The 19,980-nt window shown below is 46.8% G+C and overlaps 1 protein-coding gene across 1 annotated transcript; it reads left to right on the forward strand.

The window, feature by feature from the left end:
- The first annotated feature begins 3,033 nt into the window (after positions 1-3,033).
- On the forward strand, positions 3,034-13,536 carry NR2E3 (nuclear receptor subfamily 2 group E member 3). Its single transcript, XM_073579425.1, has 8 exons — positions 3,034-3,088; positions 3,425-3,575; positions 4,996-5,099; positions 5,225-5,473; positions 6,370-6,551; positions 7,888-8,128; positions 13,090-13,195; positions 13,383-13,536. The coding sequence occupies exons 1-8, from the start codon at positions 3,034-3,036 to the stop codon at positions 13,513-13,515; spliced, it is 1,221 nt and encodes a 406-aa protein (XP_073435526.1). The 3' UTR covers positions 13,516-13,536.
- The last annotated feature ends 6,444 nt before the right edge of the window (positions 13,537-19,980 follow it).

The raw sequence follows: 19,980 nt of genomic DNA on the forward strand, positions 1-19,980 counted from the left end.
CCAGGGAGGCACGGGAAGTGAGAGGATGTGGCACAGTGCTCACTCACAATCCTGAAAGGCTGAGAACCCCTTTGACTATCACCAGTGAAACAGCACCCTGTCAGTCAAGTAAGGCTACCATCAGAGCAGCCCAGCGTTAAATTATATATTTAATAGCCTTAAGGGCACAGTAGACAGTACACTATATACAAAATGGTTATACATATACAATCTTAAGATATGCAAATACAAATAGTGGTAGTACAAAATATATAAGCAGATGGATCATGTCAATTACCAGGTTGATGTTCGACTATGTGTGTGCTAGGTTGTAGGGGGCATAGGCTGGCAGCTGGTTCCTAGGTCCTTCACATCACATTACTCAAAGTGAACCCCCACTTTCAAAGTGAACCGCAATCATAACAGAGAGAGAGACAACATGGCCTTACACTATCCTTTACCACCTTTGGATCACTCCCCTCCTGCCCTCTGGGCTGAATCTAAACCCCCTACCCTTGCCTCTAACAGCTAAAAACTCCAAAATTTAAGATTGGTCATAACTCCTTAATGGATGGTCCTAGGGAGGCGGTTTTGACGCCATAAGATCCGTCCGGGCCTCTGCTACGTGTTAAGACCAAACACAGCTTTACTATCTGGTTCCTACTATCCATTCTATGTCTCTCCCCACCCTGTGTTGCTAGAACAGATCAAGACCCTGAAAGGAGTTTGTTGTGTTCTAGAGATGGTGAAAAAAATGTAACCAGTGTGTCACCAGGACGTACGATAAGTCCATATTCTCCTTATGAAATCATAGCTGACTCAATAATCAGTTAGGATGCATGCTTTGCATCCTCAGGGGGTCTTCCTGTACTACCTAGTTGGTGGGGTGTAAATTCCTTCTTTGAAGCTGGGGCCCCCTGTTAAGCCAGGTGTCCTGTTACAGCTGCACATTTTCGGGAAGATTATAGGCTGCCAATAAATCCCCCCATCCTTCACATATGTGAAAAAAAACACAAGAAACACCTCCTCTTTTTAATCCCCCATGTATGGGGAATAATAAAAAAGGTTAGATATGAATATATTCTTTTTTTTATAAAGTTATGATTGGTTACTAATCTTCATATCACATAAGTGTGGAAAGAGAGTATGGAAAATGTTGCCTTCAGAGTATTGCAATATTAACTAGATGTGTATTTCCTGAAGGAAGTACAGATAGTGCTTTGAAATGGTGCCCGGGCTGCCCCTTTAAGAGAGACTTGCCTGCTGCCCCTGCAAGACTTTCAACTCAGGATCCGTTTTAACTGTGGGTGCCTCTCAGGGGTCACTTTGGCCTTAGGGTCTGATTTGGTGGGTGGGGCCCCTCAGGATCCGATTTGGTGGCCTGGGCTTCTCAGGACTTGAATTGGTGGCCGAGATCCCTCGGTCCGATTTTTTGGGTGTGGCCCCTCAGGGTTCGATTTGGTGGGCGGGGCATCTCAGGGTCCGATTTGGTGGGCGGGGCCACTCTGGGTCTGATTTGGTGGGCGAGGCCCCTCGGGATCCGATTTGGTGGGCGAGGCCCCTCGGGATCCGATTTGGTGGGCGGGGCCCATCGGGATCCGATTTGGTGGGCGGGGCCCCTCGAGGTCCAATTTGGTGGGCGGGGCCCCTCAGGGTCTTATTTGGTGGGCGGGGCCCCTCAGGGTCTTATTTGGTGGGTGGGGCAACTCTGGGTCTGATTTGGTGGGTGGGGCCACTCTGGGTCTGATTTGGTGGGCGGGGCCACTCTGGGTCCGATCTGGTGGGCGGGGCCACTCTGGGTCCGATTTGGTGAGTGGGGCCACTCTGGGTCCGATTTGGAGGCCAGGGTCGATCAGCCTCCGATTTAGAGGCCGGGGTGGCTCAGCCTCCAATTTGGAGCCTGGGGTCACACAGCTTTCGATTTGGTGCGCCTGCCCTTTAAGACTCATTTAGGTGCGCCGGCCCTTTAAGAATCACTTTGGCGCGTCAGCCCTTTAAGAGCCAGTTTGGCTCACTGGGCTTCTAAATCCACTTTAGCACACATTCTCTCTCAGGGGCATGCGTCATGTGATGAAACTAGATTTGCATTTGTGCTGAGGGTTTCCCTTTAAGAGCAGAAATTATCTGGCAGAAACTGAGTCCTGGGGGGGTCATGTGAAGTTCGTAGGCGTTGGCATAGTAACTGGGTGTGCCTGCGCATATCAATGAGCTTAACTGCCATTTGAATCGCCTCAGGGCATGTTTTCCCTGTGGCAACATTTTCCCATTGAAATGCATTGAGGAAAATGTTTTTTCAAACGCAAATTGCGCAAAAACTACAAATCTGATCGACACGAAAATTACTTAGCACACCACTCGTGGACGCTGGCTTCAAAATGACACCAACGGAGTCTGTGCGTGTAGCAGTTCAGGCGCAATTAATTGCGGAAAATCAACTGAATAATAATAAGAAGGAGAAGCAGAAAAAGAAGAATAAGTTAGCAGCGTTCGGATTACAATATAGTGCTTTCTTCAAAGCACTATAATAATGATTTTCCCAAAACCCAGTTACTTACCAAAAGGTGGCATCTCACAGCATGCAGATTTTTTTTCTAGTACCACTGACATGCACTATATGACGAAAAGATCAGGTTGAGATTAAATCCCCCTGAATTTCCAAAAACCATGAAATAGAATAGACAGGTCTCCAAAGGGGTAGAGAGGATGATGGCTCCACCTTCCCTTAGATGGTAGAGTAAGAGGATGACAATAGACATCTGCTTACACAGCCTTAAGAGCTAATCTCCAGGCCCTCAGAAAAGTCCTGAAAGAGGCAAGGACCAACAGAAAGATAAACCTCTCCATCCTTATTGTATCCATCCTGAAGCATCATCTACTTCTTGGATTTTGTGTTTTGCCGTACAGCAAGGGATGAGTTGTTCCGTATAGTATTCTGCTTAAAACAAGAGAATTCAAAAGTCAGAGGGACTCTGTTCACACCTCTGGGGCTGAAAGGATCTTACAACCTGATAATAGGAGAATCCTATAAGGAACTATTCTAGAAAGTAAGGTGAAATGAGTTCACCAACGGGATCTGTGCTTAGTACCAGCGCAGAAGACAGTCAGTCAGGTAAGAACTAGTTTTCTGCAGCTAAAACCATAGATTTTTTTTGTGCTTATAATACATTAGTGGTTACGCCATCTAAACCATAGTAAATATAATTTATTTTACCAAGTTTTGTTAAATACTAGTGATTGTTAGGGTAGCTGCACATGTAGACGATTTGTTGTAAAGTTTTTTTGGCAGCAAATCTGCAGCAAAATTCCGCTATATGCAGATTTCATCTTGAAGTTTGTCCTGAATTTGCTGTAGTTTTGATCCTATGCATCGCAAAGAGTGAAATCTGCAATGAAAAGCAGAAAAATGCCAACATAGTAGAGTTGGAATTTAACTTTATTCTTGCAGTTCCTAGTCCTGCGCCAGGACCTGCGCCGAGCTCAGCACTCCTGTGCCGAGTATGTGGGGACAGCAGCAGTGGAAAACACTATGGCATCTTTGCTTGCAATGGTTGCAGTGGATTCTTCAAGAGAAGTGTCCGCCGAAAACTTATCTACCGGTAGGTTACAGTCACAGATCAGGAAAAGGTTTGGTAAAGTCATAATCTATGGTGCCACATTAACATCATCACTTAGAGACAACATTATATACCTACTGGAATACCTTCAGGTGGGGATCACCAGATCTCTTGGGCAGCCACTGAAGTCTAACCGGAAGCAGTAAATCTGCCGCATTGTTGATTTGAAGGACACATGTAGTTTCTGACAGGCATTGATTATAGGAAGTGGGAGCATTGGAGCATCTTAAATGTGTAAAATGTGCAGCAGAATCTTACACCCTACACCCTGTTCAGAAGATAATAGATCCATACAAAAAGTCTGCTCAGCGCTCACATAGGCTACAATTTGTGAAGGTACATGGAGTTTGTCATACACAACCAGGAAGCCTATACTATGCTCTCGCCCATGTGGGACAGTGTAAGCTTATTTTTATAGATAACAGCTGGAGATAACAGTTTTTAACCAATGACTTTAACAGCCAAAAATGGTGGAATCCAATATGGGTTGTTTTGCTTAAAGTTTGAGAAGACTGAAACTGATCAATTGTGATAATGAAACAATTGATACTATGCCCAACAAAGCAATTAACTGCAGTGATGGAAACGGTTTTATATAAACAGCTCAAAATCCACAACTACAACTTTTTTTTTCTTAGTTTTAATGGTGCATTAGTCCCATTTAGGTTTTTGTTCCACTTATCCTGCTGCAGCGTCAGATGGATGCATCATTTCCTTGTGACAACATTGTGATCTTCTTCACAATGGTGATATCTAATAAACATTAATGACATCTGATCATGACATCTAAAACCCGTTATACCAAGTTCTTACTTATCAAATATCTGTGGACAATATTTCCACATTGAGCTGTATCATACTGGGACATTAAACTTTAAGTGTATTTGTGGCCGTAATTATTAGCCACTCATACGTTTTTCATAAAGGGAAATTTGCACATTGGCCAAAGGATACAGTTCATATATTGCTCTAGAAAGGTTTTAGAATACGGTATCTCTCTATTATCTATCTAGAAAAAGGAAATAAAATGGAGGTGAAAAGCTTCCCAGGCATAGGCGTAACCTGAATAGTAGAAACAAAATATGGAAGCAGCACTGCAAAAATAGTGCAATTTATAGGAATTTAATGGCCCATGTGGTGACATTTCAGATCAAATTGTGGTGTGCTTGAGAAAGGTTCACACCAAGAATTGAACTGTCACCACATGGGCCATTAAAAGTTCTATAATTATATACCATATTTGGAGTACTGCTTCAGTTTTTGTTTGTATCCATCCAACCACCCACCTATCCATCCAACCACGTATCCATCATCCATTCATCCATCCACACATCTATCCATCCATCTATTGAAGCATGATAGGCAACCATAAAATTAATTTTTGCTTTCTGTCATATGCCAGATGTCAGGCTGGAACAGGAATGTGTCCAGTAGATAAAGCACACAGAAATCAGTGCCAGGCTTGCAGGCTTAAGAAGTGTCTTCAAACAGGCATGAACAAAGACGGTAAGTTCTCTTTTTTTCTTATATATTTGTGGTAGTATGGTGGGATTAGAGAGAATAATTTGTTACTGCTCTCGCTGCCGGCTCTTCTATCACTTTGTGATTATTCTGTTGATCTATATTTTTAGCAGTGCAGAATGAGCGCCAGCCTCGCAGTACAGCTCAGATTCGCTTAGACAGTATTGACCTGGACACTGAGAGCCGTGCTGATCACTTGGCTACAACTCGAGAGCCTCCTCAACCGTGTCCACAAGGAAACAATTTGCGGACTCCTGTTCCAAATTCAGTATCAGGGACTTTAAGTCCACCCCACAACCACAGATTTATGGCCAGCCTGATGACGGCAGAAACATGCGCCAAACTTGAACCAGAAGAAGGTATGGGTGTGAAAATTCAATATTTCGTAGGACTAGGATTTGGGTGTTACTAAATTACCAATTAAAAAAATGAATTGACCAATGTCCACATAGATGTCTGAAGCTTCCCAGAGCTGCTCATATAGATTATGTCTGAACTCATGACATGTACCCAACAGATGATATAGATAAATACAGCTCTGGCAAAAATTAAGAGACCACTGCAAAATTTTCAGTTTGTTTAATTTTTCTCTTTATAGGTATGTTTTTGAGTAAAATGTAAATTGTTCTTTTATTTTATAAACTACTGACAACATGTCTCCGAATTTCCAAGCACTAAATTTTGAATTTATTTTCAGAAAATGAGAAATGGTCAAATTAAATAAAAGAACCAGCACTTGCAGACCTAAAAAATGCAAAGAAAACAAGTTCATAATCATTTAGAAGCAACAATACTAACGTTTTAACTCAGGAAAAGTTCAGAAATCAATATTTTGTGGAATAGCCATGATTTTTAATCACAGCTTTCATGTGTCTTGGCATGCTTTCCACCAGTCTTTCACACTGCTCCTGGCGCAAAAATTAAAGCAGTTCTTTGTTTGATGACTTGTGATTATCCATCATCCTCTTGATTACATTCCAGAGGTTTTCAATGGGGTTCAGGTCAGGAGATTGGGCTGCCCATGCCAGGGTTTTGATGTGGTGGTCTCTTAAATTTTTGCCAGAGCTGTATAGCTATTGGCGATTATTACTGTTTGAGTGGTTTTTGCATAAAAGAAAAATTCTGTAACATTGCTTTGGACTTTTTCTGTAGGAGAATTTATTTAAGTGCTGATTTACTGCATGTTTGAAATGAAAAGCTATCATGAATGGCGAGAACACACCAGCTTATCGCTTCCCATTAATCTTTATTGTAGCTGATGAGAATATTGATGTTACAAGTAATGAGCCTGAACGTACACCTAGTGACTTTCAGATGTCAGCGTTCATCACATCCAGTCCAGAGGGGGTGTATGAAACCTCGGCTCGGCTTCTCTTTATGGCAGTTAAATGGGCCAAGAACCTCCCAGTCTTTTCTAACCTTCCTTTCAGGGATCAGGTAAGTCACCAGTTACACTGTCAAAGTCCCATTACATTCAGAAAAATAAAAACTGTTTATAAAATATGAGTGTAGGAAGAGTGAGGATTAGTAGGAAAGAAATGTTTTTTTCAGAATAGAGGTTTCTTATAGACAGCGTTAGCATGCATATGGTATTTTTATCATAAATCACAATGGATCAAATTTCAATATATTTGGAGGATGACATGAGCTTAATTCAGTCCTTGGTAATCCATATCTCCTTGGTTCTTTAATTTGTAAAAAAAAATAAAATATTGAGCTGGCAGTATTGCAGTCTGCATTTAATCCTTCAGTGATGGAAGCAAACAATATGATTAAGGTTTACTCTCCTGTTACTGAAGCAAGGCTACTGGGAGAAAATTAACTTTATTCTTCCATGAACTGCTGCTTTTCAGTCATAGGGGGTGCCCAGACCGGCTACTGTAAGCCCTGGCACTTTGACAGCTCAATCAAACTGCCGGGCCGTGCTACAGCCGCTGCTCATGATACACTTACTGAGTGATGATTGTAGCTGCGCTGTGCACATCTCTGAGACTGAAAGCTGGCATCTCTGAGACTGAAAGCTGGCGTCTCCCGGAAGGAATAAAGTTAATTTTTAGTGATGAGCGAACATGCTTGGATAAGGTGTCAAGTGTCTTCAGCGTGCTAGAATAATATGTTCGAGTCCCCGCTCCTGCATGTGTTGTGGCTGTTGAACAGCTGCGCGAGATGCAGCTGCTGGGACTCAAGCATACGCCGTTAGCATATCAGATAACACCTTATCTGAGCATGTTCTCTCGGTATCTGCGTATTCAGTAAGACGGTCAGACAACATTGTAAGGCTACTTTCACACTCGGTTAGGAGGCGCAGCGCACGGCCGCCGCTAAGCTCCGCCCCTGCCGTGCCCCCTCCGGTCAGCTCCTCCTATGGGCGCATGACGCTGCATGCGATCAGCATACCCTATATTTAGCGTTGGGTACGCAGGCCGTGCGCTGGTATGCTTTTGACGGCGCTTGCACCCTTTTGGCGCTGCACTGACGTGCGCCAAACGCACCGTGTTGCATTTTGGTGCGCTTAGTGTGAAAGTAGCCTAATGTTATTAATCTGCAGATTAATCTTATATCTGTAGCTTAGGTTTTTGGGGACATGACAGATTCCCTTTAACGCCATAACAAAAGAAACAAATTCACTCTAAACAGATAAAATGTATTTCCCCTTATGGGTTTCTTGGTTCAGCATTTACTTAAATAGGTAAATTTTCCAAATACTTCTTTTTAATAAGAAACTAAACAATTTGAAAGATACTTTGTATCAAATCTGATCTTCTTTGTGTAGGTCATTTTGCTGGAGGAAGCATGGTGTGAGCTGTTCTTGCTGTGTGCTATCCAATGGTCAATGCCCCTTGAGAGCTGTCCTTTACTGTCTGTGCCGGACCTCTCTTCCAATGTCCATGGGAAATCTGTCTCCTCCAGTGTGGACATTAGAATCTTTCAAGAGACAATCAGTCGATTTAAGTCACTTTGTGTTGACCCAACAGAGTTTGCTTGCATGAAGGCGGTGCTCCTTTTTAAACCAGGTTAGTCATTTTATTGTTCTATCAATATACATAATTCATACAAGAAAAGGGAGTAGAAACTATATGCCATAAAATCAGTAAATTTTTATTGTAAACTAATTAAAATGCATTGCAATACAATGCGATACATATGGGAGCAATTAATGCAAAAGATAAAGGCCTATAAGCCAGGTACAATAAGGCTCAAAGTAAAATATATGTAAGTGCAAATTCTACAGTCAACTTATCAAGATATATAATATGATAGTAATAGCCCAAAAGAAGTACATGGAGCTTTAAAACATAAAAGTTTCCGTGAAACAAAATTCCTAAATAAGTATGTATCTATGATAAATGACGGAGATTATATTCAAAAAACTTATTACGTAAAAAGCCAGCAGAAGCCTTAATCATAGAGTGGCAACAATACATATACACTAATCAAATGCATAATGCAAAGTATGGCATAAAATAAGCCAGAGAGGAAGAGGAAAGAGTTACTGCTGCTAGACAGATACTGTACCTGGATGGCCGTGGCACCCCTGATGCTCGTCTTGCGGTTAGGCTTGTTCTGTGAGCACATTCCCTGGAAGAAGCAGTAGGGCGAAACGCGCGTTGGGGCGCAGGGGACAACAGCGGGACACTTCACCAGCATTCCATTAGGTAATATTAAAACTCTTTTTCTCTCCAGAGATTCCCATTGTGGTAGAGATATTAGGCACTAGCCGCACTTTATATGGGGATATTGTATATTGAAGCATTGATAGCGCTTTATTGGGCAATACATGAACCCCCTTTTTTGTCTGGATGCACCCACTGTGGGATATATGCAGGCATAGTCCGCATTGTATATGGGGATATAAAGCATTTAGAGCACTTTAGAGAACTAAATATTTATTTCCTAATGAGGCCCTAATCTAGGGATAAGGAGGATATGCTGATGAATATTCTACATTGATTATGTGAAGTTTTTTGGGTCTCAAATAAGATTACTTTAAGATAGATGCTTATATTGGCACTTATTAAATTGGCACTTCATGTATGGATATGTTGTGGATACTTTGTGATATATGAGATCTGTGTATACCTCTAAAAAGACTGTATAAATGAATTTGTATTTTCCTGCTGCTGCCCCCTTGTGGGTTATGTTCTGATGAAATCATGGACATGTGGTTCTTTTTATATATTTAACTTTGCAAATAAAAAACATTTCTTTTTTAATTCATGTTTTGGTTCACTTCTTAGTGGTGAGCTCATTAAATTGATGCCACCAAGTGTTTCTCTACTCTACGTGATCCTGCAGCGACCAGCATGGAGCTCCAGTATCACAGGGAGTAAATGCTGAATGATCCTTAAAGGAGTTGTCCAGTCTAAATTCACAAGCCTGCAGTCCCTGTATGGGTCACTATGTGACTGCAGACCTGCGAATCCTCACAGCGTATGCACTGTGAAGATTCACCAGTCTTAGAGCTGGAAAGAGCAGTCACGTGGCTGCAAGGGTGTGAAATGTGGACTCCCGGCCAGAATCTGACTAGAGGAACCGTTGGTGAATATCGGTCTGCACTTCGATCTCGGTGCATGGACTGGCCGCATGTCTTCTGACATGATCTCAGCAGCCTCACAGCATTTATGAGGATGCTGGTCAGGAGATCGATGCCCAGTCCATGTATTGCTGTGCAAGCGCAGATTGCTTTCACCCTTTCAAAAATTACACTGCCATAATAATAAAGATGTTTCCCAATCATATATAACCCCCCTTCCAAATCCCAACCAAAACTTATAAGCTACTGGATGATCCTGAGCACTGCTGCTTGATTTTGTAATTGGGCATTTAGTTTTGCAGCCGGTCAGGATCATCCAGTAGCTTATACATTCTGGTTGGGGAGTGGAAGCGGGGGTAGATATGATTGTATCATACAATCACATACTAAAATGGTGGACAAGCGAATACATGGACTGGTTAGTTACTCACACAGCTGGTGTTGCCGCCGCACCCACCACCCATTCAAGAAGAATCTAATGGTTGTCTTAGCCTGCCCACCGCTGCCACCTCAGTCTGCCCACCAAAGAAATGTAAACAGTGTATATTATTACATATATAATCCCCAATTATACACCACTAAAAATTATCTTTATTGGTATTTATTAAAAACCTATAAATTCTAGAACATAAATACACCTCAAAGCATAACTCAAAGTGATTATATAAAAAAAAAGTAGTCAAGAGTAAAGGGCGATCACCCCATTTACTTATTTTACTTACTTTTATAGCGCAATTAATTCCACAACTCTTTACATTTGCCAACTATTCTTGTTCCTACCTGTTGGCACCCTCTTGATACACATCGACTAGCCCTGGTTGTCCTAGCCGCCTCCTCTGCCTCCCTGCAGCAGATTCCCGCTGCGGGACACAGACTCACCCTAGCAGCCTCCACCTGCTGGATGCAGACTCACTCTACTCAGCAACCTCTCATCACTGGCCTCCCCCTCACCCTGCGGGGTGGCCTCCTCCTGGGCTCTGTTGGACACAGCCCCCCAGTCCCCACTAGCCTCCCCCTGAGCCTTCTTGGATGCAGCCCCCATTCCGTACTAGCCCCCCGGGCCCTGTTGGATGCAGCCTCTCTGTTCCCACTAACCTCCCCTTGGGCCCTGTTGGATGAAGCCCCCCCCAGTCCCCACTAGGCTTCCCCTGGGCCCTGTTGGACACAGCATCCCCAATCTCCACTAGCCTCCTCCTGGCCCTGTTGGACGCAGCCCCCCAGTCCCCACTAGCCTCCCCCTGGCCCTGTTGGACGCAGCCCCTCAGTCCCCACTAGCCTCCCCCTGGCCCTGTTGGACACAGCCCCCCAGTTCCCACTAGCTTCACTCTGGGCATTGGTGGATGTAGCCCCCAGTCCCCACTAGGCTCCCCCTGGGCCCTGTTGGACGCAGCCCCCCAGTACCCACTAGCCTCCCCTTGGCCCTGTTGGGTACAGCCCCCCAGTTCCCACTAGCCTCACCCTGGTACCTGTTGGATGCAGCCCCTCAGTCCCCACTAGCCTCCCCCTGGGCCCTGTTGGACGCAGCCCCCCAGTCCCCACTAGCCTCACCCTTGGCCCTGTTGGACACAGCCCCCCAGTTCCCACTAGCCTCACCCTGGTACCTGTTGGATGCAGCCCCTCAGTCCCCACTAGCCTCCCCCTGGGAACTGTTGGACGCAGCCACCCAGTTCCCACTAGTCTCACCCTGGTACCTGTTGGATGCAGCCCCTCAGTCCCCACTAGGCTCCCCCTGGGCACTGTTAGACGTGCAGCCCCTCAGCCCCAGTCCCCACTAGCCTTCCCTCATCAGCCACACGCTTCCAGCCTCTTCTCAGTCAGCCTGCTCGCCCGCCCACCTCCTCAGTCAGTCTGCTCGCCTGCCCGCCGATAATACACGTGGCACGCCGCTCTGCTCTAGAATGAGGAAGTGCTTGCATGTCATATGACGTCAGGACCATGATGCTCCCTGACTTGTCGCAGCTTAAAGGTACAGTGCTCATTTCCATCCGCCGGGTGCATTAACAACACTGTAGGTGTATCTTTAAATCACCACAGTGTTGTTATGCCTCTGGCATGTGGCAGCCTTGAACAAAATGTCCCTTGGGCCCAGTAATCAGAAGCAAAGAGAGGGGGGCCCGCCTGGAGCAGGCTACCAGCGTGTTCGGGCCCCCCTTTTTGCTTCTGATCAGGGCCACCATCAGAGCATTACTGCCCTTACTACTGTATGGGGCCCAGTGATCATAAGCAAAAAGAGGGGGCCTTAACACGCTGGCAGCCCGCTTGATTCTTTTTGAATGGGTGGTTGGCGCAGCGGCACACTGGCTGTGTGAGTAACTAACAAGTCCATGTATTTGTTTGTCCACCATTTCATTACATGATTGTATGATACCATCATTCCATCCCCTCCCCAACACGAATGTATAAGCTACAGGATGATCCTGACCTGCTGCAAAACTAAATACCCAATTACAAAATCAGACAGCAGTGCTCAGGATCATCCAGTAGCATATAAGTGCCTCTGCCCTTACATTATGCTGCTCTTAGATTCTGGTGACAGATTCACTTTAAAGAGTTATCATTTACATTTTTTCTTGCACTAATCAATAGTACATGTGACAATAAGAAGCTTTGTAACATATCTTTACAGAGAAATATGTTTCTTTCTGCTTCACGAATGATCTTTCATTCTCAGTTCATGGTAAAATCTGTATTCGGTGACTACAGATTTTCCCTTAACTTAGGTAGATGATGACAGTTAGTGCTCATAAAGTTATATGGAGAACAGTAACAGTTGTTTCAGGAGAACCTGCAGCAGAAGGTTGTGTCTGTCTCTAGCTCCTCGTGCCTTCCCCTCTCTATAGAACATTAAGGGGGTTGTCTGCTCAAAATCAATAAATCTGCAGACTTCTGAATCCCGCCCCCCCTGGCACATGCACTATGCACTGTGTGGATTTGTCAGTTTCCAACCCAGGACAAGAGGGCATGTATGGGTTAGACATAATCCCGGCCAGTGAGCACGGTCCCGCTCTCCATACACTTGTGTTGAGCTAAGGCTACACCCCGTCTAGTGATGCGGCTGGCCGACAAGTGTATGGAAAGCGGGGCTGTGCCGAATGGCCGGAGGATGTATAACTCATACATGCTCTCCTGGTCCCAGGTTAAAAACCGGCGAATCCCCGCATCGCACTTATTGATTTGGGACGGACAACCCCTTTAAACGCAACAATTGTCATCTTCTATCTCAATAATGGGAAAGTACAGATATTACTCATGAATTAAGAGTAAATTATCTAGCAGGAGAAAGTAAATTTCTCAAATAAGATATACTACAAAATTACTTATTTTCATGTATACTGTTGATTTATGGAAAAATAAAGTTACTCTTACCAAATCCTGGACAACCCAAGTATATGTTAATTTCCAGACTGTAATATAACACCAAATACCATTTTTGTATTTTAGAGACAAGAGGCCTAAAAGACCCTGAACAAGTAGAAAACCTGCAAGATCAATCTCAGATGATGTTGGCTCAGCATGCAAGAAGTCATTATCCATCCCAGCCCGTTAGGTAATCAATATGTCACTGAATCCATCAATTCTGTAAAGTACTGAACAACTTAAGCCAGATGTGCGGCTCAAATCTTCATTTGCTATATCCTAGAGATCGGATCTGCTAAATAAATTAATCTCACGTTAAATCTTCTAACTCTACATTCTTATCAACATCTAACTGCTAATATTTTATTCTCCATCAGGTTTGGAAAACTTCTTCTGCTTTCTCCATCTCTCCGATTTATTTCTTCCGAACGCATTGAGATTCTGTTTTTCCACCGTACCATTGGGAACACCCCGATGGAAAAGCTCCTTTGTGACATGTTTAAGAACTGAATATATGACATTTCTTGGAGAATAAAGGGCTGCTAATATTTTGTTATGCTATAAGGGAGCTGCAGATCACGGTGACGCTGGACAGGAGAGATTCATGGAGGAAGATCGGAGTGGTACGTGAGTAGAGCAGTGTAACTTCCACGGCACATGCTATGACCGGCCGGTAGAAGACTATTTTCTGCTTTCAGACAAGGCTAGGAAGGAGAGAATCTCAGCTGCATCATTGTATAATAAGTAACCTATACGCTAACACTTCCTGTCCCACATTGGGAAAGCGAAATGTCACCTGATCACCAGGTATGATGTCGTGATCCTGCTGTATCTCTTAAGGCCGCCATTAGATCAGCTGAACGATGGTCCAGCTGATGGTTTGTCTGGCAGCCATCTCCCATACTCAGAGGCATTCAGCCTTGCCTATGAGAGCACAGAACAGCGGTAGATTATCTCCATTAGACAGTATGATCAGCAGCTAAAACTGCTGGATTGAGATTTTCCCTGGTAGAATTTTGTGCGGGCTCTTGTATGTATCAGACAAGTTCATCGAGCATGGGCTAATGTGGATCGGGGGCTTTACTTGAGACTCTAATTTGTAACTATTTTGTATTAAGGAAAACAATTACTATTATCACATTAAACTGAGATAGTGATATGTTCTTCACAATCCAAACCACATCCATATGCATCGTACCTTGCACTCTGTGAATTTATGTATTTTATTATGATGTTAGACTTGGATTTGTGTATTTTTGTTTTATAGAGCTTGTGTATATAAAAAAAAAAGTTTTAAACATGTTAATCCTTACTGTCTGCCAAGCAGTAATGTGAAATAATATATCGCTATTTGATTTCAGCCAGAAGAATTGATACTTTGGAGGTAAAAGTGTGAAAATAATGTTAATCTGAGGAGTCATTATTAAATGTGCCCTATATATCCATGCGGACTCTATGTGCATTCATACAGCACTTACCGTGTATCCATGAGGCCTAAGGCTATGTGCACACGGTGCGGATTCTGCTGTGGAATTTTCCACGCAGATTTTGCAAAATGTGCAGGTAAAATGACATGCGTTTTACCTGCAGATTTAGTGCAGTTTTCACCTGCGGATTTCTATAATGGAGCAGATGAAAAACTGCTGCAGAACTGCACAAAAGAAGTGACATGCTGCAGTTTTAAATATGCACCAAATCTGCATGGAAAAATCTGCAGCATGTGCACAGCGTTTTTTGTTTTACATAGCCTTAAGGCTGAGTGCAGACGGAGTTTTGAGCCCTGCGGATTTTTCCGTGCAGAATGGAAGAAAACCGCAGGTCAAATGACCTGCATTTTTCCTGCGGATTTCTTCCATTTTTCACACGGTTTTCCTGCGGTTTTTGTGCGGTTTTCCATTGCGGTCTTCCCCCTGCGGATTTGGTAACAGGGGAGATAGAAAACCGCACAAAAGAAGTAACATGCTGCGGATTTTGTACCGCCGGAAAACCGCGCGGAAAAATCTGCAGCGTCTGCACAGCGTTTTTTTTTTTTCATTCATTTTAAAGGTACTGTACATCACAATGCGGATATGCAACGTTTCTGCGCGGTAAAATCCGCTGCGGAAACGCTGCAAATCTGCATCGTGTGCACATGGCCTATATGGTACTGTACATCACTTGCAGTTCTGCAGGGCCAAATCTGCTGCAGAACTGCACAGAATCTGCACCGTGTGCACATAGCCTAAATGTGTTGTTTCCATGGGCCACTATGTCTTAGGCTATGTGCACACGGTGCGGATTCTGCTGCGGATCTGCAGCAGAACTGCAGGTGATGTACAGTACCATTATAGCCTATGTAAAAAAAAAAACCGCTGTGCACATGCTGCAGATTTTTCCACGCAGATTTTGTGCGGAATAAAAGAAGCAGCATGTCACTTCTTTTGTGCGGTTTTGCTGCAGTTTTCCACCTGCTCCATTCTACTAATCCGGAGGTGGAAAACCGCACAAAAAAATGCACTAAATCCACAGGAAAAATGCAGGTCATTTGACCTGCGGATTTAGAAAAATCCGCGGGAGGATCCGCACCGTGTGCACACAGCCTTATACTGGCATACTGTCGATCAGTATATAGGGTGACGCTACTGAAATACAGAGATAGCTAGAAAATGTTTCTGTATTCATACACACTCAGGATACGTTTACTAGTGTTTTTTTGGAAGATAAATCTGGTATAAAGCAATTTAGACAAATTAGTAAGATTTAAATCAATTATCAAACACTTTTCAAAAGCGCTTAGAAAAGACGTAGATTCTAAAATGTAGCCACATTTATTATTGTTGTTGTAAGTCGTTTTCTTAGTGTAGTGTTTTCATATGAAAAGAGAAGTTTCAGGTGACCATGTGGCAGTCACAAAAAAAAAAAAGGGAGCATTTTTTTTACTTTGCCAATAGGTCAGCAACGAGATAGCCATGCGGTATTACCAGTGGCGGATTATAATGAGGTCAATTTGGGCAGTTGCCCCGGGCCCAGTGGGGTTAAGGGGCCCACAGCCCAGGCCAGTAAATTGCCCCATTATAATCCGCCACCGCGCAGGGCCGGATTATAGGCAGGGCAGGCGGGGCTTCAGCCCCGGGGCCCCCACCACAAGAGCTTCTAAGGGGGCCCCCATCACATTCCTGCTGGCTGCTGCAATGGCACTCCATCTTCTCCCCACCTAAAAGTGAGTGACCGTGGGGGCGGCATTATGTGCTCTGCTACCAGCAGCATCTACAAGTAGCCTGAACGCTGATGCTGCTGGTAGCGTGCAAAGGCTTGTGATGAGATCACAGGAGGGAAGGTGTCAGGGCCCCCGATCATGTGACCCCTGTCTCCTCCCCTCCTGTGACCTCATCACAGGTCCTGTGCGCACAGCACAGAGCACTGAGAGCAGCCATGTATGTGGAGTGCGGCTCTGCGGGTGGAGGTCGGTGCTGGAGGCCCCATTATTCTATATGTGGAGTGCGGCTCTGCGGGTGGAGGTCGGTGCCGGAGGCTCCATTATTCTCTATGTGGAGTGTGGCTCTGCGGGTGGAGGTCGGTGCCGGAGGCCCCATTATTCTCTATGTGGAGTGTGGCTCTGCGGGTGGAGGTTGGTGCTGGAGGCCCCATTATTCTATATGTGGAGTGCGGCTCTGCGGGTGGAGGTAGGTGCTGGAGGCCCAATTATTCTATATGTGGAGTGCGGCTCTGCAGGTGGAGGTCGGTGCTGGAGGCCCAATTATTCTATATGTGGAGTGCGGCTCTGCGGGTGGAGGTCGGTGCTGGAGGCCCCATTATTCTGTATGTGGAGTGCGGCTCTGCGGGTGGAGGTCGGTGCCGGAGGCTCCATTATTCTCTATGTGGAGTGCGGCTCTGCGGGTGGAGGTCGGTGCTGGAGGCGCCATTATTCTCTATGTGGAGTGCGGGTGGAGGTCGGTGCTGGAGGCTCCATTATTCTCTATGTGGAGTGCGGCTCTGCGGGTGGAGGTCGGTGCTGGAGGCGCCATTATTCTCTATGTGGAGTGCGGCTCTGCGGGTGGAGGCCCCATTATTCTCTATGTGGAGTGTGGCTCTGCGGGTGGAGGTCGGTGCTGGAGGCTCCATTATTCTCTATGTGGAGTGCGGCTCTGCGGGTGGAGGCTCCATTATTCTCTATGTGGAGTGGGGCTCTGCGGGTGGAGGTCGGTGCTGGAGGCCCCATTATTCTGTATGTGGAGTGGGGCTCTGCAGGTGGAGGTCGGTGCTGGAGGCCCCATTATTCTCTATGTGGAGTGGGGCTCTGCGGGTGGAGGTCGGTGCTGGAGGCCCCATTATTCTCTATGTGGAGTGCGGCTCTGCAGGTGGAGGTCAGTGCTGGAGGCCCCATTATTCTCTATGTGGAGTGGGGCTCTGTGGGTGGAGGTCGGTGCTGGAGGCTCCATTATTCTCTATGTGGAGTGTGGCTCTGCGGGTGGAGGTTGGTGCTGGAGGCCCCATTATTCTATATGTGGAGTGCGGCTCTGCGGGTGGAGGTAGGTGCTGGAGGCCCAATTATTCTATATGTGGAGTGCGGCTCTGCAGGTGGAGGTCGGTGCTGGAGGCCCAATTATTCTATATGTGGAGTGCGGCTCTGCGGGTGGAGGTCGGTGCTGGAGGCCCCATTATTCTGTATGTGGAGTGCGGCTCTGCGGGTGGAGGTCGGTGCCGGAGGCTCCATTATTCTCTATGTGGAGTGCGGCTCTGCGGGTGGAGGTCGGTGCTGGAGGCGCCATTATTCTCTATGTGGAGTGCGGCTCTGCGGGTGGAGGCCCCATTATTCTCTATGTGGAGTGTGGCTCTGCGGGTGGAGGTCGGTGCTGGAGGCTCCATTATTCTCTATGTGGAGTGCGGCTCTGCGGGTGGAGGCTCCATTATTCTCTATGTGGAGTGGGGCTCTGCGGGTGGAGGTCGGTGCTGGAGGCCCCATTATTCTGTATGTGGAGTGGGGCTCTGCAGGTGGAGGTCGGTGCTGGAGGCCCCATTATTCTCTATGTGGAGTGGGGCTCTGCGGGTGGAGGTCGGTGCTGGAGGCCCCATTATTCTCTATGTGGAGTGCGGCTCTGCAGGTGGAGGTCAGTGCTGGAGGCCCCATTATTCTCTATGTGGAGTGGGGCTCTGTGGGTGGAGGTCGGTGCTGGAGGCTCCATTATTCTCTATGTGGAGTGGGGCTCTGCGGGTGGAGGTCGGTGCTGGAGGCTCCATTATTCTCTATGTGGAGTGGGGCTCTGCAGGTGGAGGTCGGTGCTGGAGGCCCCATTATTCTCTATGTGGAGTGCGGCTCTGCGGGTGGAGGTCGGTGCTGGAGGCTCCATTATTCTCTATGTGGAGTGCGGCTCTGCAGGTGGAGGTCAGTGCTGGAGGCCCCATTATTCTCTATGTGGAGTGTGGCTCTGCGGGTGGAGGTCGGTGCTGGAGGCTCCATTATTCTCTATGTGGAGTGCGGCTCTGCGGGTGGAGGTCGGTGCTGGAGGCTCCATTATTCTCTATGTGGAGTGTGGCTCTGCGGGTGGAGGTCGGTGCTGGAGGCTCCATTATTCTCTGTGGAGTGCGGCTCTGCGGGTGGAGGTCGGTGCTGGAGACTCCATTATTCTCTATGTAGAGTGCGGCTCTGCGGGTGGAGGTCGGTGCTGGAGGCTCCATTATTCTCTATGTGGAGTGCGGGTGGAGGTCGGTGCTGGAGGCCCCATTATTCTCTATGTGGAGTGTGGCTCTGCAGGTGGAGGTCAGTGCTGGAGGCCCCATTATTCTCTATGTGGAGTGTGGCTCTGCGGGTGGAGGTCGGTGCTGGAGGCTCCATTATTCTCTATGTGGAGTGCGGCTCTGCGGGTGGAGGTCGGTGCTGGAGGCCCCATTATTCTGTATGTGGAGTGGGGCTCTGTGGGTGGAGGTCGGTGCTGGAGGCTCCATTATTCTCTATGTGGAGTGGGGCTCTGCGGGTGGAGGTCGGTGCTGGAGGCCCCATTATTCTGTATGTGGAGTGGGGCTCTGCAGGTGGAGGTCGGTGCTGGAGGCCCCATTATTCTCTATGTGGAGTGGGGCTCTGCGGGTGGAGGTCGGTGCTGGAGGCCCCATTATTCTCTATGTGGAGTGCGGCTCTGCAGGTGGAGGTCAGTGCTGGAGGCCCCATTATTCTCTATGTGGAGTGGGGCTCTGTGGGTGGAGGTCGGTGCTGGAGGCTCCATTATTCTCTATGTGGAGTGGGGCTCTGTGGGTGGAGGTCAGTGCTGGAGGCCCCATTATTCTCTATGTGGAGTGGGGCTCTGCGGGTGGAGGTCGGTGCTGGAGGCTCCATTATTCTCTATGTGGAGTGCGGCTCTGCAGGTGGAGGTCAGTGCTGGAGGCCCCATTATTCTCTATGTGGAGTGTGGCTCTGCGGGTGGAGGTCGGTGCTGGAGGCTCCATTATTCTCTATGTGGAGTGCGGCTCTGCGGGTGGAGGTCGGTGCTGGAGGCTCCATTATTCTCTATGTGGAGTGTGGCTCTGCGGGTGGAGGTCGGTGCTGGAGGCTCCATTATTCTCTGTGGAGTGCGGCTCTGCGGGTGGAGGTCGGTGCTGGAGGCTCCATTATTCTCTATGTAGAGTGCGGCTCTGCGGGTGGAGGTCGGTGCTGGAGGCTCCATTATTCTCTATGTGGAGTGCGGGTGGAGGTCGGTGCTGGAGGCCCCATTATTCTCTATGTGGAGTGTGGCTCTGCAGGTGGAGGTCAGTGCTGGAGGCCCCATTATTCTCTATGTGGAGTGTGGCTCTGCGGGTGGAGGTCGGTGCTGGAGGCTCCATTATTCTCTATGTGGAGTGCGGCTCTGCGGGTGGAGGTCGGTGCTGGAGGCCCCATTATTCTGTATGTGGAGTGGGGCTCTGTGGGTGGAGGTCGGTGCTGGAGGCTCCATTATTCTCTATGTGGAGTGGGGCTCTGCGGGTGGAGGTCGGTGCTGGAGGCCCCATTATTCTGTATGTGGAGTG

This window comes from Dendrobates tinctorius, unplaced genomic scaffold (genome assembly GCF_039654945.1).
Source record: "Dendrobates tinctorius isolate UK_male_01 unplaced genomic scaffold, ASM3965494v1 ptg000062l, whole genome shotgun sequence".
NCBI lineage: Eukaryota > Metazoa > Chordata > Amphibia > Anura > Dendrobatidae > Dendrobates > Dendrobates tinctorius.

What these genes read in the sequence shown, in the direction of transcription:
- NR2E3 (XM_073579425.1), top strand. Translation starts at nt 3,034, where the DNA reads ATGAGTTCACCAACGGGATCTGTGCTTAGTACCAGCGCAGAAGACAGT. An exon ending in AACAGGCATGAACAAAGACG is followed by an intron (nt 5,100 to 5,224) that starts GTAAGTTCTCTT and finishes CTATATTTTTAG; the next exon opens with CAGTGCAGAATGAGCGCCAG. An exon ending in CAAACTTGAACCAGAAGAAG is followed by an intron (nt 5,474 to 6,369) that starts GTATGGGTGTGA and finishes TCTTTATTGTAG; the next exon opens with CTGATGAGAATATTGATGTT.